General features: G+C 47.7%; 6 protein-coding genes across 6 annotated transcripts; 2 read left to right on the forward strand and 4 right to left on the reverse strand.

Annotated features, from left to right (window-relative positions):
- Nucleotides 1–485: 485 nt before the first annotated feature.
- ACHE_30413S (uncharacterized protein) lies at nucleotides 486–875 on the forward strand (the record flags this gene model as incomplete). The annotated part of the gene is made up of 1 exon (XM_043277028.1): nucleotides 486–875. One exon carries the CDS (start codon nucleotides 486–488, stop codon nucleotides 873–875), a length of 390 nt encoding a protein of 129 aa, XP_043134948.1.
- Nucleotides 876–3613: 2738 nt separating this feature from the next.
- end3 (cytoskeletal adaptor protein SagA) lies at nucleotides 3614–5007 on the forward strand (the record flags this gene model as incomplete). The annotated part of the gene is made up of 3 exons (XM_043277029.1): nucleotides 3614–3853; nucleotides 3974–4205; nucleotides 4268–5007. 3 exons carry the CDS (start codon nucleotides 3614–3616, stop codon nucleotides 5005–5007), a joined length of 1212 nt encoding a protein of 403 aa, XP_043134949.1.
- Nucleotides 5008–5348: 341 nt separating this feature from the next.
- Nucleotides 5349–8125, reverse strand: ACHE_30415A (putative SNF2 family helicase/ATPase PasG; the record flags this gene model as incomplete). The annotated part of the gene is made up of 3 exons (XM_043277030.1): nucleotides 5349–6956; nucleotides 7008–7841; nucleotides 7907–8125. 3 exons carry the CDS (start codon nucleotides 8123–8125, stop codon nucleotides 5349–5351), a joined length of 2661 nt encoding a protein of 886 aa, XP_043134950.1.
- A 699-nt stretch (nucleotides 8126–8824) lies between these two features.
- ACHE_30416A (uncharacterized protein) lies at nucleotides 8825–10730 on the reverse strand (the record flags this gene model as incomplete). Its single annotated transcript, XM_043277032.1, has 2 exons — nucleotides 8825–10141; nucleotides 10197–10730. The coding sequence occupies 2 exons, from the start codon at nucleotides 10728–10730 to the stop codon at nucleotides 8825–8827; spliced, it is 1851 nt and encodes a 616-aa protein (XP_043134951.1).
- A 565-nt stretch (nucleotides 10731–11295) lies between these two features.
- On the reverse strand, nucleotides 11296–12255 carry ACHE_30417A (dual specificity protein phosphatase family protein; the record flags this gene model as incomplete). Its single annotated transcript, XM_043277033.1, has 1 exon — nucleotides 11296–12255. One exon carries the CDS (start codon nucleotides 12253–12255, stop codon nucleotides 11296–11298), a length of 960 nt encoding a protein of 319 aa, XP_043134952.1.
- A 1308-nt stretch (nucleotides 12256–13563) lies between these two features.
- ACHE_30418A (putative C2H2 transcription factor) lies at nucleotides 13564–14435 on the reverse strand (the record flags this gene model as incomplete). The annotated part of the gene is made up of 2 exons (XM_043277034.1): nucleotides 13564–14107; nucleotides 14179–14435. 2 exons carry the CDS (start codon nucleotides 14433–14435, stop codon nucleotides 13564–13566), a joined length of 801 nt encoding a protein of 266 aa, XP_043134953.1.
- Between the last annotated feature and the right edge of the window lie 1717 nt (nucleotides 14436–16152).

The following is a 16152-nucleotide window of genomic DNA, read 5'->3' on the forward strand; positions in this document are numbered from 1 at the left end:
TAGCCATATGCTTTAGATGGCTAAGCACTCATTCTACTATCAAGGTCAATATCATACTCTTTCTGATTCAATATGACTGTCATATAGCCTCGTACAGTCCGGATTATCGACATCCCGATTCCCCGATCCTGAGCTACCCACTCGTTTCATTGGTTATGAGCCCGGGCTTGCCTACTACCGACGTCTAACAAACGCAAGGCACCCTGGGGGTTCTATACTAGCTTTACCGCTTATATAGACCGATTGATAAATCCCGACTGCGAGCCTCACCCTCGATATTCTTCCCACGTGATTATTGGCCAATAATCCGCTCGGCGAAGCTCATTGAGTCGTGAGAACGTCATCATGGCTGGAGTACCCAAGGAAGCAATAAATACACCACTTCCTCCAGATGGGAGGAAACCAATGAAGAAGAATGGCATCAAGATATACCAGTTCTTGATTGATAGATTGAATGAGGTGGAGCTCGATACTGGCTCCATACAATGGAAAAGCAGTTGAAGGTCCAATTCTGCTGGCAGACAATCCAATATTTCTATGGGGTTGGAAGCGCCAGATATGGATCAATTATTGACGAGGGATATGGATTGGTTAAAATCGATTTGAAAGCCGATTCAATCGTTGAACAGGGGCTCACGCCAGCAACCATCTTGGAAGTTAAGGACCAACCGAATGCAGGGTCAAAATGGGATTGTCTGAGAGAGATGTTCTTGAACCCGTCAAACACAAAGAAGGCTATGAAGTTGATGAAGATGGCCAATTGGATTTGGGAACGATCAAAGCTGAATGAGAAGGAAGCATTCCGAGAAATCAACCAATTGAGAGAGGAATTCATCGACATGAATGGCAGTGAAATGGTCATATCAGGGAACTGATCGTACTATGGTATTTTGCCCGGTATTGTTTGCAGTCAACCACTGTGGTAGTAGCTTGCCTTTATGTCTGTCATGGGATTCCTCAATGCATTTTAGCCACCTCTCTTTCTGGTGGCTCAGCCTGAACAAAGCAAAATGTCAATTTTCGCCGTCCCACTTTTTGAGTGTGTTTTGGATAGCTCTCAGCCGCCGGCTCCTTCAATTTTGCCCAGAATTTCCTGTTTTTCTACCATTCCTCTGATGACTCCTTCCCCCTGTTGCTGCTTTAAGCAAGAGTTTTCCTATTGAACATTTGCAGACCATCCTAGTGTTAGTGCTGCCGCAATAAAATTTATGTAAAGATACTATTGGATATCTGTAGAGTGATTTCAAAAAAAAAAAATGAGGGGTCATTGAACAAAGATACCTGTCTGCTTTGATTCATCAGTCAGTCCCGCTTTCAACTCGATTGGTGGTGAAATACTCATTCGTCAGACACGGCCAAATGATTCTGACAAGCACAGGCAATTTGCCCATCTTACCTTTTCCCCATGTCTATCTGTATTGTCATCTTAATGTGATGGCTCAACGCCTCAGTAACTGGTATTGACAAACAATGCCATTCAAGCAAACAAAGAAAAGCTCTTAGCGAGGCCACACAGCACTGATATAAAAACTCCGTTTCCCGTAGATAGAATTCCTCTTCCTTTTTCTTCCCCAGATTCGATATTCTCGTCGATGGCTACAATAGTTTAGATAGGAATATCATTTCGTTATTATCTACTATTCCGAGCTCATGACACTTAAGCCCCCGGCCACTTGAATATAATGCCCTTCAATAATGGTGATATACCAATTCTATTACGTCCACACGAAAATGAATGCCAGTCAGGATAACATTTTGAGAATGAAAGTTGAAAAATGTTGTATGTTCTTGCTTTAGCACTGCTGGTCATATTTACATCACTCCATGAACTTGTTCAATACTCAATAGTCCAAGTGCACAAGATGGTATCCCCCCCCCAAGCTTGGAAAGCTACTCCTTACTCACGTATTAATTTTTTGAGGCCTGTTCTTTGTCAGTGTTAAGCATCAATGTCCATTTCAACTGGCGGTCTCTGCAGTCAAGGCGGGTCTCAACTATCATCATCCAAGAATCAAAGGGCATATAAACTTCCACCGAAATGGTTGGAACATCACCCTCCCCCCTGCAAATTGAACGTGTCCTGTCAGAAATTACGCCCACCTCTCATTCAATCCAGCTAGGAAACATATCGGGCCGAGTGTATGGCATGGCTCAGATTGGGGATGGGTGGCAGATGGTTCAAGGAATTCCATCTGTTAACTACTGTAGCTCGGAATGATGTTGTCGTCACTATTCGGAGTGAATAGAGGAAGAACTCTGATTGAGAAAACCATCTATCGTAAGGCCTATTTATAAACAACCTGTCGGCCATCGACTAACTACTAAAGGAAATCGTTGCGAAAGAAGGCCAAAGAGTCAAAGTGAGTGCAGAGTGCATAACATGTATATGCGCTGGCCATAGTCAGGATGCTGGCTGCATAGCTGTAGTCCCCCGATCCTATCATCTTCCATCATACCTGTACATATATTTTTTCGGGCAGCAGTAAGTCGTACGTTTTGGATAGACGGGGAATAAAGCTCTGATTAGTCAATTGGAGCGGCCGACATCAAACGGTTTCATCCATATATGGAAGTCAACACCATCTAAGTTGAGATGGGCATTTGATCAGTGGGAAGGGAAACAAACCATCGGCAGTGAATGGGCAAAAATAGGTAGGGAAAGCTAGGCAAAATATGAACAGGGTTGAAGTAAATGAGCAAGGACAAGACAGGGTAGATCTTCATGACAGACAAAAGGAAAAAGAATGTGAACTCCAATGCCCACAAACAATACCGGGTATATCAGATCATTGGCAAGAGTTGCACGTCAAAATTCCAGACAAGGGCCAAAGTCAAACAAGAGCAATATTCTTAGAGTCAGAGATGAGTTGATGGATGAGAAGGTGGATTTGTACCTGGAAGTGAACATTAAAGGTCCTTTATAAACACTATTGACATGGTGCTTATCCAGTCAACTCCAATACACTAAGCCTTTAAGAACTAAAATTAGAGATGATAGAAGATAGTATCTACACATCTATAGTTCCGAAACTAGAACCCAGATGTGATGGTTGGTTATAGGAGCTTTGCATGCTCCTTGGACTCAAATCGTTCCCAGTAGCAGACTGGAATTTCACCAGAGCTCAATCTAGATATTTTGATAAGAGACAAAGACATGGCCATAGTTGACCGTCAGATTGACGATGCCAGTGCAATGACCAGGGGGAAAGAAGTATTAGTGGTGAGGAGCAATACAAGGGAAAGCAGACATGGGTTGAAATCCTAGCATGGTGCATTTTATTGAGGCTGCCTTACTCAAGTTGCTCACCCATCGACTCACTTTCTGCTCAGTGATCGGCTCAGGCTGCTCAGGGAGGGCTTAGGGCGTGTTCAGGGCTACTCAGTGAGTCAAAAGCAGCGAGGGGTGAGCACCAAAACGGAAAGGGCAAGCCTTCAATGTGTCGAGAAAATCAAGTACGTATGCAAATAGTTTCCCCTGAGCGGAACTTCCTTGTTCCGACTACCCCATTAGGCTCCGCGGGACGCATACAACTACAGTAACTACTCGACATCATCGCAGCTATAACACCTGAAGCTCCCCCCCTATTTATCTATCTCGCATCACACAGTCACCATGTCGAATAAGAAAATCGAGCAATGGGAAATTGAACGGTACTGGGAGATCTTCGCATCGCTGTCAAATGGCCAAACACATTTGAATAGCTCCCAAGCGGCCTCGGTGCTCAGGAACAGTCGGCTCCGCGATGACCAGCTTGAGAAGGTCTGGGATTTGGCCGATGTGGATGGGGATGGAGAGTTGGATTTTGAGGAGTTCTGTGTTGCTATGCGACTGGTCTTTGACTTGGTGAATGGAGTATGTTTGCTAGCTACCCTTTCCCTTTTGATCGGATTACGTCTCCTCCAATGCCCGTTCTGTTCGCCCAAAGGGAAGGAGAAGCAAATACTCTTGCGCTAAACTCAATGTCATAAATAGGAATTACGCACCGTCCCGCAGTCACTTCCAGACTGGCTTGTTCCTGAATCCAAGGCCCATCTCGTCCAAGCGACCCGTGCACTGAGCCGTCCAGAGGAGTTCGAGCGGATAGAAGATGAGGATGATACCCCTGGGTTGAAAGACGGCTTCGATTGGTACATGAGCCCAGAGGATAAGTCGAAATACGAAGAAATATACACTGCCAACAAGAACCAACGGGGAGAAATTGCCTGTATGCCGCAATCCACGTCCCTCACGCGATCTCCATGAGACTAACGAATCCGCTTGATATAGTTGGATCATTACAACCCCTCTACGACTCCCTCGACGTCCCAGATACTGATATCCGTTCCGCGTGGAACCTTGTCAACCCATCTGCATCACCCGAGATCAACAAGGACGCTACCCTCGCATTCCTGCACATCCTGAACTTCCGCCACGAAGGCTTCCGTATCCCCCGTACCATCCCTGCCTCTCTCCGTGCCTCCTTCGAAAACAACAAGATTGACTACCAGCTCGACAACAACCGCCCCGCACAGCGATGGGGCGCGCACGGCGATACCGAAACTCCATCCGGCAGAAAGGCCAAGTTCGGAGATACGTACCTGAGCCGCCTGGGTGTCGGAAACAAGGCTGGATATACACCAAAGGGCACGGACTTTAGCGACACCATCCAAGACGAGGAATGGGAGAAGGTCCGTCTGAGGCGAGAGCTGGCGGAGATCGAGAAGAAGTATGAGTCGGCGACTAAGGCTTCCCAGGGTAGCAGGGACCAGCCTCGCCATGACGGCGGACCCAATTGGGCGATGATCAAGAAGGAAGCGCTCCAGCTTTTGGAGTACAAGGAGCGTGAATACCGGGAGCTGAGGGAAGGCGTGGGAAGGTCACAGGACGGGCAGAACCTGGAGCGACTTCGGGAGGATATCAAGACTGTTGGCGAACAAGTCGATGGACTACGGGGCCATCTTGCGCAGCGGAATGAAGTCCTTGCGGATCTGCGGAGGCAAGTCGAGGAGGAGAAGCTCAGTCGGTAATGTGCGATTTCCTGTGTTATCCTGTAAACCAGGGCCATTGTCGTTCCTTTGCTTTTTCTCGATTCTGTTGTCTTGCTATTCTGTATAACCATTTTGGTGAGGAGCATCAGGCGCTAATGGATATTTTCTTGCGGGTTTGAATGGGTTACCTATCGGCCTGAGCTGGTTTGCATTCTAGACCTAATCGTAAATTGATATTCTATAACTATTGTACATAACAACCTCATAATAAAAACAAATTAGAGCCTGGAATCAGTCCGTCTTGTATGATACAACCTCCAAACGCCACCAAATATCCTTAAAAGATGAAACCCTAAAGATAAAACCATTGAAAATTAATATTACTTCCCAGCAATCTCAGTCATAAGCCCATTCCCCTCTCTCTTAGTCTCAACTGCCAAAAACGCCGGCCCACTCTGATCCAAGCCCTTCTCAGCACGCGCATAAGCCTCCTCGCTCCGATCTGTCAAGATATCAAGATCCTTCCCAGAAAGAATCGAACTAGGATCAGCACCGGCCTCAAAGCGCTCGAACTCATCCTCGCCAAGTGCCTTTTTCAGATCATCGACGTCGTTCTGGGTGCCCGAGGCGCCGGTGTCGAGTAGGCTTTTGAACTTGCCGTTTTGGATAACGAGTCTTTCTAGACGGCGCTTTGAGTCTGCTTTTTCGAGGAGGGTTTGTTCGACTGTTCCCTTAGTTGCAAGACGGTATACAATGACGGGTTTGGTTTGACCGATACGGTGCGCCCGATCTTGTGCTTGTAGGTCTTGTTGGGGGTTCCAGTCGGAGTCGAAGAGGATGACCGTGTCAGCGGCGACGAGGTTGATTCCCTGTCCACCAGCGCGGGTACTTAGAAGAAAGATCTTGTGCGCGGGACTAGTGTTGAATGCCTTGATCTGTGCGTGGCGGTCTGTCTGGCTGATCGCTCCGTCGATGCGGCAGCAGTGCCAGTCGCGGAGTTGGGTGGCCCAATCTTGGAGAATGTCAAGCTGTGTCTTGAACTGGGAGAAGATGAGGATCTTGTGGCCCTTCGATAGGAGGCGCGGGACGAGGCGGTCGAGGAGGAGCATTTTGCCCGAGGAGGTGATGAGGGATTCGTCGATGGTGGATGGGTCATTACCCCATGGCCAGTAGAAGTTGTGGGGCGAGTTGCAGGCGAGCCGGGCTTGCATGACGGGGTTCTGCATCTTCTTCTGGGCGATTTCTTTCTTCGCGAGCTTGATCGTATTAGTCCTCTCTAATTCCTCCTGCTCGGTTTCATTAGGATCCTCAATATCAAGTTCATCCTCGATGCCTTGCTCAATCTTCCGCAGCTTGGAAAGGAACTCCCGGTCACTGATTTCTCTATAACTCTGCGGTCCCCCGCGTCTGCGTGCACTAGAGCCATTGCTAGCAGGCGTGGAGGCACGGCTAGATTTGATACTCTTGTTAGGGGTTGACGATCTGCTGCTATCAGCCGCGCGTTTCCGACTCGTTGCGCGTGTAAGTGTCTTGTTCTGCGCCATGATCCTCTCCTTTGCTTTGTTTTCCAGATACTGGCGACCAGTGCCGTTGAGTATTTCACGGTACAAATCTTTCTGCTCGACCGTCAGAGGTGCGTAGAGGATGTACTCCCGTTTCTTGGGTAGCGACGTCTCAACGTCAGTCTTAACTCGTCGCAGGAGGAATGGCTTCAGGATCGAATGCATCGTCGAGACCAAGGTGCGCTTTCGGCGCTCGACCAAATCCGCTTGGCCATTGTTGTCCAGCATTGAGGAGAAATCGAACCAGCCCTGAAAGCTGTTGAGGTCGTTGAAGATGTCGGGGAGGAGGAAGTGCAGTAAGGACCACAATTCAGTGATGTTGTTTTGCAATGGTGTACCGGTGATGAGAAGTCTGTTCGCGGAGTTGTATGCGAGAAGTTCTTTGATGAGACGGCAATTCATGTTCTTCAGACGATGTCCTTCGTCCTATGACTCGTTAGCATAAGTCAACACGCGAAGGTGTATCAAGAAACATACCACAATGATGTACCTCCACTGATACTGCGAAAGGAACTTCCGGTCATTCATACAAATCTCATAAGATGTGCAAACAACTGGAAAGTTCATGCTCTTTTGGTCCTTCAGTTTCATTTGATCCCTCCTGATAGCCGCACGCTCCTCCTTCGACCCATGGTACAGAACCGCATTGATATCAGGAGTCCATCTCACAAACTCATCCACCCAGTTGCTAACGGTACTCAACGGCGCCGCAATCATAAACGGCCCGGAGACCTTCTTCTCCTTGAAGAATGCAATCAAAGAAATAGCCTGCACGGTCTTTCCCAAACCCATCTCGTCCGCCAAAATCCCACACAATCCATTCATCCATAGTGTCTTAAGCCACTCCAGTCCCTCCAACTGGTACTTCCTCATCTTACCACCAGTCACCAGCTCCGGCTGCTGAGTGGCAACGAGCTCCTGCTCACCAAGCACGGTGGGGTTGGCTTCGAATTCATCAGCAGCTTGCACGAGTGCCTCCTGCACTGACGGCTTGTTCTCCGTGACGCCTGCATCTGCTGCCTTCTGGAAGTAATTCGAGATGTTATTATTGCCCTTTACAGGAGCCCTCTTCCCACGGCCTGGGCCCTTCTTCGGCTTCTCCGTATCCGACTTCGCAGCTTCCACGGCCGTCTCCTCTTTGACGGACGAATGCCTTGCGCTCGAGCGGGTCCCACGCTTTTCGGTCGATTCGTTCTTGGGGGTAGGTTTGGTATTTTCGTCTGCGGCCGCTTGTTGCTGTAATCTAGCCGCCTCCTGTCTTGCCTCTTCTTGCTGCTTCTTCATCTTGTCCGCCATGATAGCCACGAAGACCTGTACGTTCGATCACCGAAACGTGAGCCCCAATCCATCCTCCTTAACAAGGCAGGGAGAGATACTTCACTGGTGTTCAAAAGGTGCATCAACGCCTTAGCCTTTGTGTCCATCTCCTCCACATCCTCAGTCGTGTCCTCTGTTCCATTTGCGAGACTATCTTTCGAGTCCTCCATTTCTTGATCAGCGTCTGTCATTGGGGACGATGGCCGCGTTGATTGTGGTCGTGGTTGATTCTTGTCCTGTGAATCCACAGGCGTAACCGGGATGTCCGGGTTCGACATATGGTTTCCTTTGGACTAGCTCAATTAACACGGGTGGATAGCAATTTTAGCAATTGAATCAAAGTAGAAATAGTATTCGTGAGATTATGGGGGAAGGATAGAACGTCCGGCTGCTGGTCCAGCGTGATACATCGGATGAGAGGGAGAGCAGTGCCAGAGTGAAATTTCAGTGACAAAGAAGAAAATTTCCGCAATCTGAACCAGGACTGGTCCCAGAACCGCCAGCTGCCTAGTTTCGGCTTCTTTGTGTAAGAATGGGACTTCTTTTCGTCTTTTGTTCGTCTCTTTCGTCGCGAATTCTAAACGCGGATTTTCGCGTCGGTGCACGGACCAGCTCTTTATTGATTTTCTAATAATGATAGAGACACCGAGAGATTACAATTGACTCTGCAGAGTGACAGTAAAGCATGTATTTTAATGGATGAAGATCTATTCACAGTATGTAAAAGCTGGTTTTCACTTCTTTATTGATTAATTATGGTTTCATCCAAGATGCCACATTAGGCCATATCATTTCAAATGAGCCCATATATCACTTCCATAGTTACCCGCTAACCAGATAGACAAAGCGCGGTCATAGACATGCTATCCCTTTCTCCAAACCCATATCAGGACCTTGTTGTCAACTATTCGGGTTAGATGACCTGTAGCGCTTTATTCCAAAGAGCGAAAGATGCCGATAGCCGTAGTGATCAATTGTCAATGATTCCCCATTGAAAGTTCTTTCGTTGGAGAGGGTGTAGGCGTTGGCACCAGAACCACCTCATCCTCTTCTTCATCGGATTCACAATCAGAAACTTCAACTTCAGGTGTGGTCTCAACATAGCTCGTCATTGAGTGGACATTGTCGCTGAAGCCCAGACTTGACGGCGATGGGGAAGATGGACGCGAGTCTGAGCTGTCAACCATAACCCCGTCATTAGTAGCATTTTCCTCAATTTCTATCATATCATCAAAGTCCATAAATTGCTCATCCGCCTGGACGTGATCTGGGTTCCTTTCAAGGATAACTCTTCCAGGGGGCGTCAGTTGCGAGTGGCTCTCGAATGACATAGGCTCCGGTTTCATTAAAGGAAATGCAGATAGCCACTCGTCGTCGCTGCCGTCTTCCCACATTTTACCTTCAAGGCTTCTGGAGACCCCTTGTTCTACCTCCAATCCAATTTTGTTCAGTTTGTCCCTTAGCCATGTAGATACAGGCACCGGGTTCCCCCTTACGACTAATTCCGCGAGTCTTCCTGTGCTTGGTTGCGAAGGCATAGGTTCAACAAGATGATAGATAATAGGAAGAGGTGATGTGACTGCCTTTAGCGGCTTGATACAAGGATGAAGTAATGTGTCACGATGGGCGATGCTGTATAGTCTTAAAAGATCCGGATCACCCTGCCGCTCAAATATGTCTTTTGGTTGTCCGGGTAATATGGTTATGCTGAGATGCGGTCGTTTAGACGTGGGCATATCGAAATCGGGAGTTTCCCCATCCATGCAACCTTCCATAGGAGCAAAGCCATTCACCAAGGGTGAGCCTGTCTCAGAAACGGTATACTTATTTTCGTCCTCGGTTGCTCTCCAATCAGCAATGCCGTCGCTCCACTTCCCAGCGTAGCCTATGTCTATACTGCGCTTATCTAGGAACCGCTGAGCGCTCACCAGCTCTCCGGGGTAGCACGAGAAGAAGTCCATTTTGATGGCGTCCGATAGTCTGCGGCCGTATTGTCGAGAGGCCCGGCGAAACACAAACTTGTGAGACTTATCGTGTTTCAGTGCGCTATTATCTATCTTCAGGAGGGCCTTGAGCTGCTTTTCTCGCATTCGCCCTAGTTGCGCATCCTCCAAGTTCATTTGCTTCTCACGTTGATTCATATACTCTTGTGTCTTCTCGCATTGTTTTGCCGTTAACCCAAGCATATGAGCGACTGTAGGCCAATTGTAATGCTGGAGGAGGTTATCAGCGATCTCGACCTGAATCCTCGGGGAGAGGTCGCTCCATTCAGGGTCATGGATTGGGGTGGCTTCCTTTATCCGTCGTCAGCAGAAGATATCTAAAGTCCAAGAGAGCCGCCCAACTTACATTCATACCTCCTCCATCAGGGGAATGATCCATCTCGTAGTCGCTATCCTCCACTTCACAGTGCAAAGGCGTGTTACTGTTTGCACTCGCCATAATGTCCATATTCCTGGTATAGATGGGATTACAGTCCCCGTTGCTCGCAACCCAGCTCACGGAGATGGGGCAATCATTTCCATCAACCAAAACCCAGCCCTCCGGCAATTTATCGGGTGCGGCTTTCACATCCACTTCTGCTTTCATGGTTTTCCTGCCGGACCCATTATGAATCTTGCTATCTTGGTTCTGAGGCTCACGTCTCGGCTCATCTTGGCGCTGTGTTGTGTTCCCCTGTCTGAAAGCCTTTTTGTCCCTCTTCTCAGCCACTCGTGGTTCGTCCAGGGTCGGAAATGCAGCAGGGGGTAGATTTGGATTGTAGTCGACGTATTGATGCGGTGGTGGAGCCCTAGATCTGCGTAGTGATTGTCTCGGATGCTCCTCGTAGGCGGCCCCGTCTTTCAGACGTTGGGGTGCGTTAACGGTTCCTCGAAGTCGCATGGTGGAATTGGGCTTATCACCTGGTGACTGTCACATTCAGGAAAGAAGGAGTAGATATCTGTCAATAGACGCGTCTGGACGCGTAGCTAAGGATATCATATGGAGCAGGCAGGAGATAAAACATAGCCTCATCAAAATTGGTGGATGATAATAGTCAATGGAAGATAATAGAGATGCGCTGGAGCAGGTGAAGAGGATATTTTGCGGACTGGATAATTGATTGTAGGGAGAACGTTTTGGTTGTAGACAAAGTGACAAAAGAGGAAGGTGGTGACTAAGTAAGTCAACATTCTTCTGTGAAGCCTAAAGACAAGTCACTGTTACAAATACCAAATATAATGGCAAAAATTGGAAGCAAACAATGGCAACAAATTCACATTAATACAAAAGTCTTCAGCTTGGGTATCTTCATACAAGTCTAGAAATAGGAATAAGAACATAGGGAATAGGGAATAGCCAGGGCAAGAAACAGAAGAACAAAGAGTGCGCCAGATTATCTCAAGACTCTTGTAACAAACAGTTTACTCATCCTTAAAAGCGCCCGCTATTGTTCAGGACGAGGCAATTATGTGCGGTCCTGGAATGGAGCCGATGGCTTCCTAGTATCCAATTCTTCGCTCTCATCCACATCCATGGAACCGCCTTCTATTTCTTCATCGACATGAGAATCAAAATTTCTTTTCTTTGGAGCTGATACTGGAGGAGGAGCAAGGTCTGAGTCCGCAATGGATACACGCCTAACCCTTTCCACGTCCCGTTTAGCCTCGAGAATCGATTCGAAGCTCATCAGTAGCTGACTCAAATCATCCTCGATACTGACACAAAAGCGCCGGTTTTGCAGGGTCTTAAGCGCAGTCATTGCATCCAAATTGAACATGACCATCATATACGTTATCAGCACCGCGGCTGAACGCTCGTTGCCAGACTCACAAAACACCAGAACCTTCCTCTGGATAGGTGATCCGAATCCGCCCCGGCCCTGGCTAGCAATGTGGTCATTAATACGTCGAATTGCGCGAGGGAAGGCGGTTATCAGCTCTTGGTTGCCGGAGACATCGACAGAATCGGCTTCAATATCCAGTTCTGAAGCTGCCTTGTCACCGGATACGAGACGTGCTTGAGCCGATCGCTGATTTCGAATCGCCAGGAGCAGTGTGAATCCTTCTCTCCGGAGGTACTCTCTATCCCGTAGACATGCCATTGGGCCTAGGTAGAGGAAGGGCAAGATCGGTTGAGCCACTCTCCTCATGTGATAATTCCAGTCTTGAGTGAGAAACCGATGCACGAAGCAGTCTGGGTTGACCATTTCAAAGAAGCCAGGACAGACAAAATCGCCTTCTTTGAAATCATGAGAGGTAATTTCAATGCTCTGCTCCGTGTCTGGCCCGCCGTCACCGAAGCATAGCAGAGTTGATGCCGGTAAAGCGGGTTGGATCTTCCCGGACGTATATTCCTGGCTGCGAACATATTGCGAATTTTCCTTTTCGGACATAGGAACTTCTTTGGTGGTAAATAACGGCGCCATCTTCACACTTTTCAAACCCCCTGAGTGACTGTATGTAGGCAGTGCGCGTGTTGTTCTCAGCAATTTGACGACAGGGAGAGACGTGTAATTCCCCGTTCCAGCAGCCAGTTTGAACGAAGAGAGTTCTCTTCAAATAAGTTTCTGACGAGAAACGAGATCATAGAAAGCTCGGAACCCGAATTGATGATGCGCAGGGACTAGGGCATTTTAAGACACGCTCCCCAGTAAATATCAAATGTGTCTAAGTTCTGTTAGTCCAGCCTTCCGCTTTATTTCCCAAACACGTAGCAGTTAAAAAAAAAAAAAAGAATGATGTGATATGTGATTAACCTTCATAAAGTTTCTGATTGACGAAACAGAAAGTTGAATAGGCAATAAGGCATTGACCAGGGGATGGTCAGCTGACCCTGCATGTGCCAAGAAATTATACATAAGTGTGCATAGTGCATAAATTCAACTTATCCAGACCTACAACCATGTATAGCTTCTGGTGCTACAAACAAATAAACGGATAATTGAAATGGCTGTAGGCAGCACAGCCAATAGCTCTCAGCTCCAGTAAATATGCTAGGCAACCAGTCAGGTGATACAAGACATGGGGCTGCAGAGCAACATGACCATCCCGTATTCGTTAGGATGAACCATGGAGCATAGGATCACAATTATTTTACATTGAGCCATACTACGGCTAGAGTCATTCAAGAGTCAGCTGAATCTAACTATGTACGGACACCGGCTCGAAGATCGAGCCTTGGGCAAGACGCATCACAAAGGTACGAGAAGAGCACGAGTAGGGGCTACGAAGCACCGGATGGGTGGGTCTTAATACTTATAGCAGCGAAACTACACTTTTCAGAATGCATGAACATTAGAGATACATAGAAAACCTGTAAAGGTAAGAGCACATCGCATTGCAAACTATCAGAGAGCCCAACCTAAAGCTATGGAACAAGCAACACATGGGAGAGGATGATGGCAACAAAGGAAATGGAGTGTAAACGCCTGGGTATATTTCCAAGAAACAAAAGCAACATAGCAAGCCATTCATGAAACACCTCTTGGTCCGTATCATTGGCTTCAAGCAAACGCCATATTCTTTTCAAAGCCACCAATTCCTCCCAAATAAAGTATAGTAGAATCAGTTCCACGTTGAGACAGACCAAGCCACAGTAACTTCATTGGAGTATCCGACGAGGAACCTTATATATTCAGAACAGACAACGAACGCCCATATTGTGCAAAAAGTAATGAAGATCTAAAAAGACCTGAACTGTAGCGGGCATTTGTGGACAAGGAACGCGTAACGTCTCATGAAGCAATCTCCACTGGTCCGTCTCCCTGCGGAGCAGGAGCAGGAGGCTGTGGAATAGCTTGTTGCAGCCCCGCAACAATCCTTTCAAGTTCTTCTAGGCGACGGTCCTTCTCCCCAATCTCGCGTCGTAGTCTCTTGAGTTCGTTCCGCATGTCAACCCCGTTCTCTTCCTCCTCCGTCATTTCAACAGAAGGGTCATCAAGTGAGTCGCGCTTCCGCTTAACGGCCGGAGGAGCTGAGAGGGACGCGGTACCGTCGAGTTCGGACACGAGATTCGGCAATTCTGGCGAAGGGCCATTTTCAGTGTGCATGTGGCGTCGACGAAGGTGCTCTTTCAAGTTCTCTTGGCGCGTAAATCCATGGCCTGTGCTGCGGTTGCAGTCGGCATATGGGCACATCAAGGGCTTCTTGGCATTGATGTTCTTCTTGTGTACTTCGCGCTGGTGTCTCAACAAGCCGCCGGAGTATGTAAATCCTTGGATCTTATCACAACCCGGTTCCATGCACTTGTAAGGTCGATCATGTTTATCCATGTGTTTGCTGTCCAGACGCGTTATGTTAGCTGTGTTTCCTTAAAATCGAAAAGAAGTAAAATCAAGAAAAGCACTTACTTCCATTCACATGGACGACGGAAGGTAGGAGGCGATTGCTGGCATTCAGGGTGATCGCAGTAGATTTGACCTGCGGCATTCTTGGGCGGATCGCGCGTTCTTCTGACCGACAAACGCGGGCGAGATCCTTCCATAAAGCTCGTGGGGATTTGGTCATTCATTTTCGGGGAGAGAGATTCTTGAGCCGTGACGAGAATAGATGCAGGCCCAGGGGGACCTTCGCTTCGTGGGCTGGGATAATCAGACCCGTCACCCATAGCGCAATTGCAACCCCGCCGTTGACAGTGGAGGGTTGGTTCTGTTGGGAGTGAAGCCGTCAAAAAGGCGGGAAGGCAGTATCAATAATTCAGAAATCTCTCTTAAAGATGGAAATAAGGAATGGAAAAACGTAGCGGCGTCGATATAACGGCGTCCTTCAGTGGCGTAGTAGTCCTTAGAGGGTAAGAGTTGGGAACCAAAATTTTCAGGTTGAAACAAGGCATCGGCGTTTTTGCCAAGGCGCTAATGACTAAACATCCTTACTGGGTAACTATGTATCGCCACTCGGATTTGGAGTCGGAATCGTAGTTTAGCCGATATACCGAGCAAAGGAGACGGTGAAGTCGGGGATGCGCTGTTCTTATATAGAGTCGGATTTCTGATATTTATTAAGAGTCAGATGAGATGAAGGTTGACTGTTTGGATCTGATCTGGTCGATCCTCCTAGGATGTCTTGCACACGTGATGTAGCCTGACAAAAGAAAAAGGGGCGCGTTTAGTGGTTTAGCTAGTATAAACGCCCAATCGGGTATAGTAGCAACTTGGAACTGAGGCGAGGTTATGAGCCTTTTTTTGGGCGGCAGTAAATGGAGTGACTCATTAATAGAAATAGTCAGGCAACGATCGGGACGATATTCAAGCCCAAGTCATCGTGACTCCGAGATTGTTTGCACCGTCTATGTGGCTGGAGAACGCCACATCTGTGGCGGCTAGTTAGCCGCCAATCACGTGCCGCATTTTGACCGCTCAGCTTCTCAGTTTCAGCATCACTGTCGATGGCGATAGAGGTGAAGCTGAAATGCACAGCTAGCCAGTTCATGTGTGTGCGTGGTAAACATGGCAGGCTGCCCTGTTGATGCTGCTGACGCTGTACTGAACAGCCCTGACCCATGTCGGCATTTCCGCCTTGCTTCGTCGATCCATTGATACCAAAAGACTCCAGTCTTCAAACACGACTCATGTTTGCCCGTAATAAAAGTTTGTTTTCGATAGTGGGCAGCTGCATGCGCAATATGAACTTAGCCAGGTTCACTATCTTCCGAGAGAAGGAAAGTCAGACCGAATCAGATACAGAGTGCAACTCCATAGTCCAGCACGGCTTGGTATGCTGTATTGGCATGACAGTTGCAGGAATAGCAAATAGCGCTAATATGCGTCAGTGACCGGGATGCAGCTGCTTGGCTTGTGTTATTTTTGTCTTCAGGCAGTTCCTAATGTGGATCGAATAAGATGCCAGCGAACGACGGTACATGGTCCACGAACATCAATGGCACCGTGTCATTCTCAATTCCATATTATTCTTTCAAGGACAATGAACAGTTCTTCGGCAATTTGAGTAGGCATCCGAATTCTTTGCGTTGAAATTAGCATAACGTTGGTACGTTGACTGTGGCGCAGCGTCCCAGATCTTCCGAGTATCTCTACAGGGTTGACGAGTAGGGCACAGTAATGCTTGGCCGTTATATATCAGCATGTTATAAGCTCAATAAATTGTGGCGGAGTTTGCAGGATATGGAATCTCCGATGCCTGTTTGATTCTATCGAAAAAGGCTTGCGTTTACGGCAGAGGCATATATACATAGTGATAATATAGCAGCATCGAGGAGCCAAGAACACTGCCCTATCTGAAAATCGGGTACGAGGAATATTCTAAGAATGTTCTTTGGAATTATCAAAGCAGAATAATAACGAGCGGAATGGTTGAATTCATTTGCC

This window comes from Aspergillus chevalieri, chromosome 3 (assembly GCF_016861735.1).
Source record: "Aspergillus chevalieri M1 DNA, chromosome 3, nearly complete sequence".
Classification (NCBI taxonomy): domain Eukaryota; kingdom Fungi; phylum Ascomycota; class Eurotiomycetes; order Eurotiales; family Aspergillaceae; genus Aspergillus; species Aspergillus chevalieri.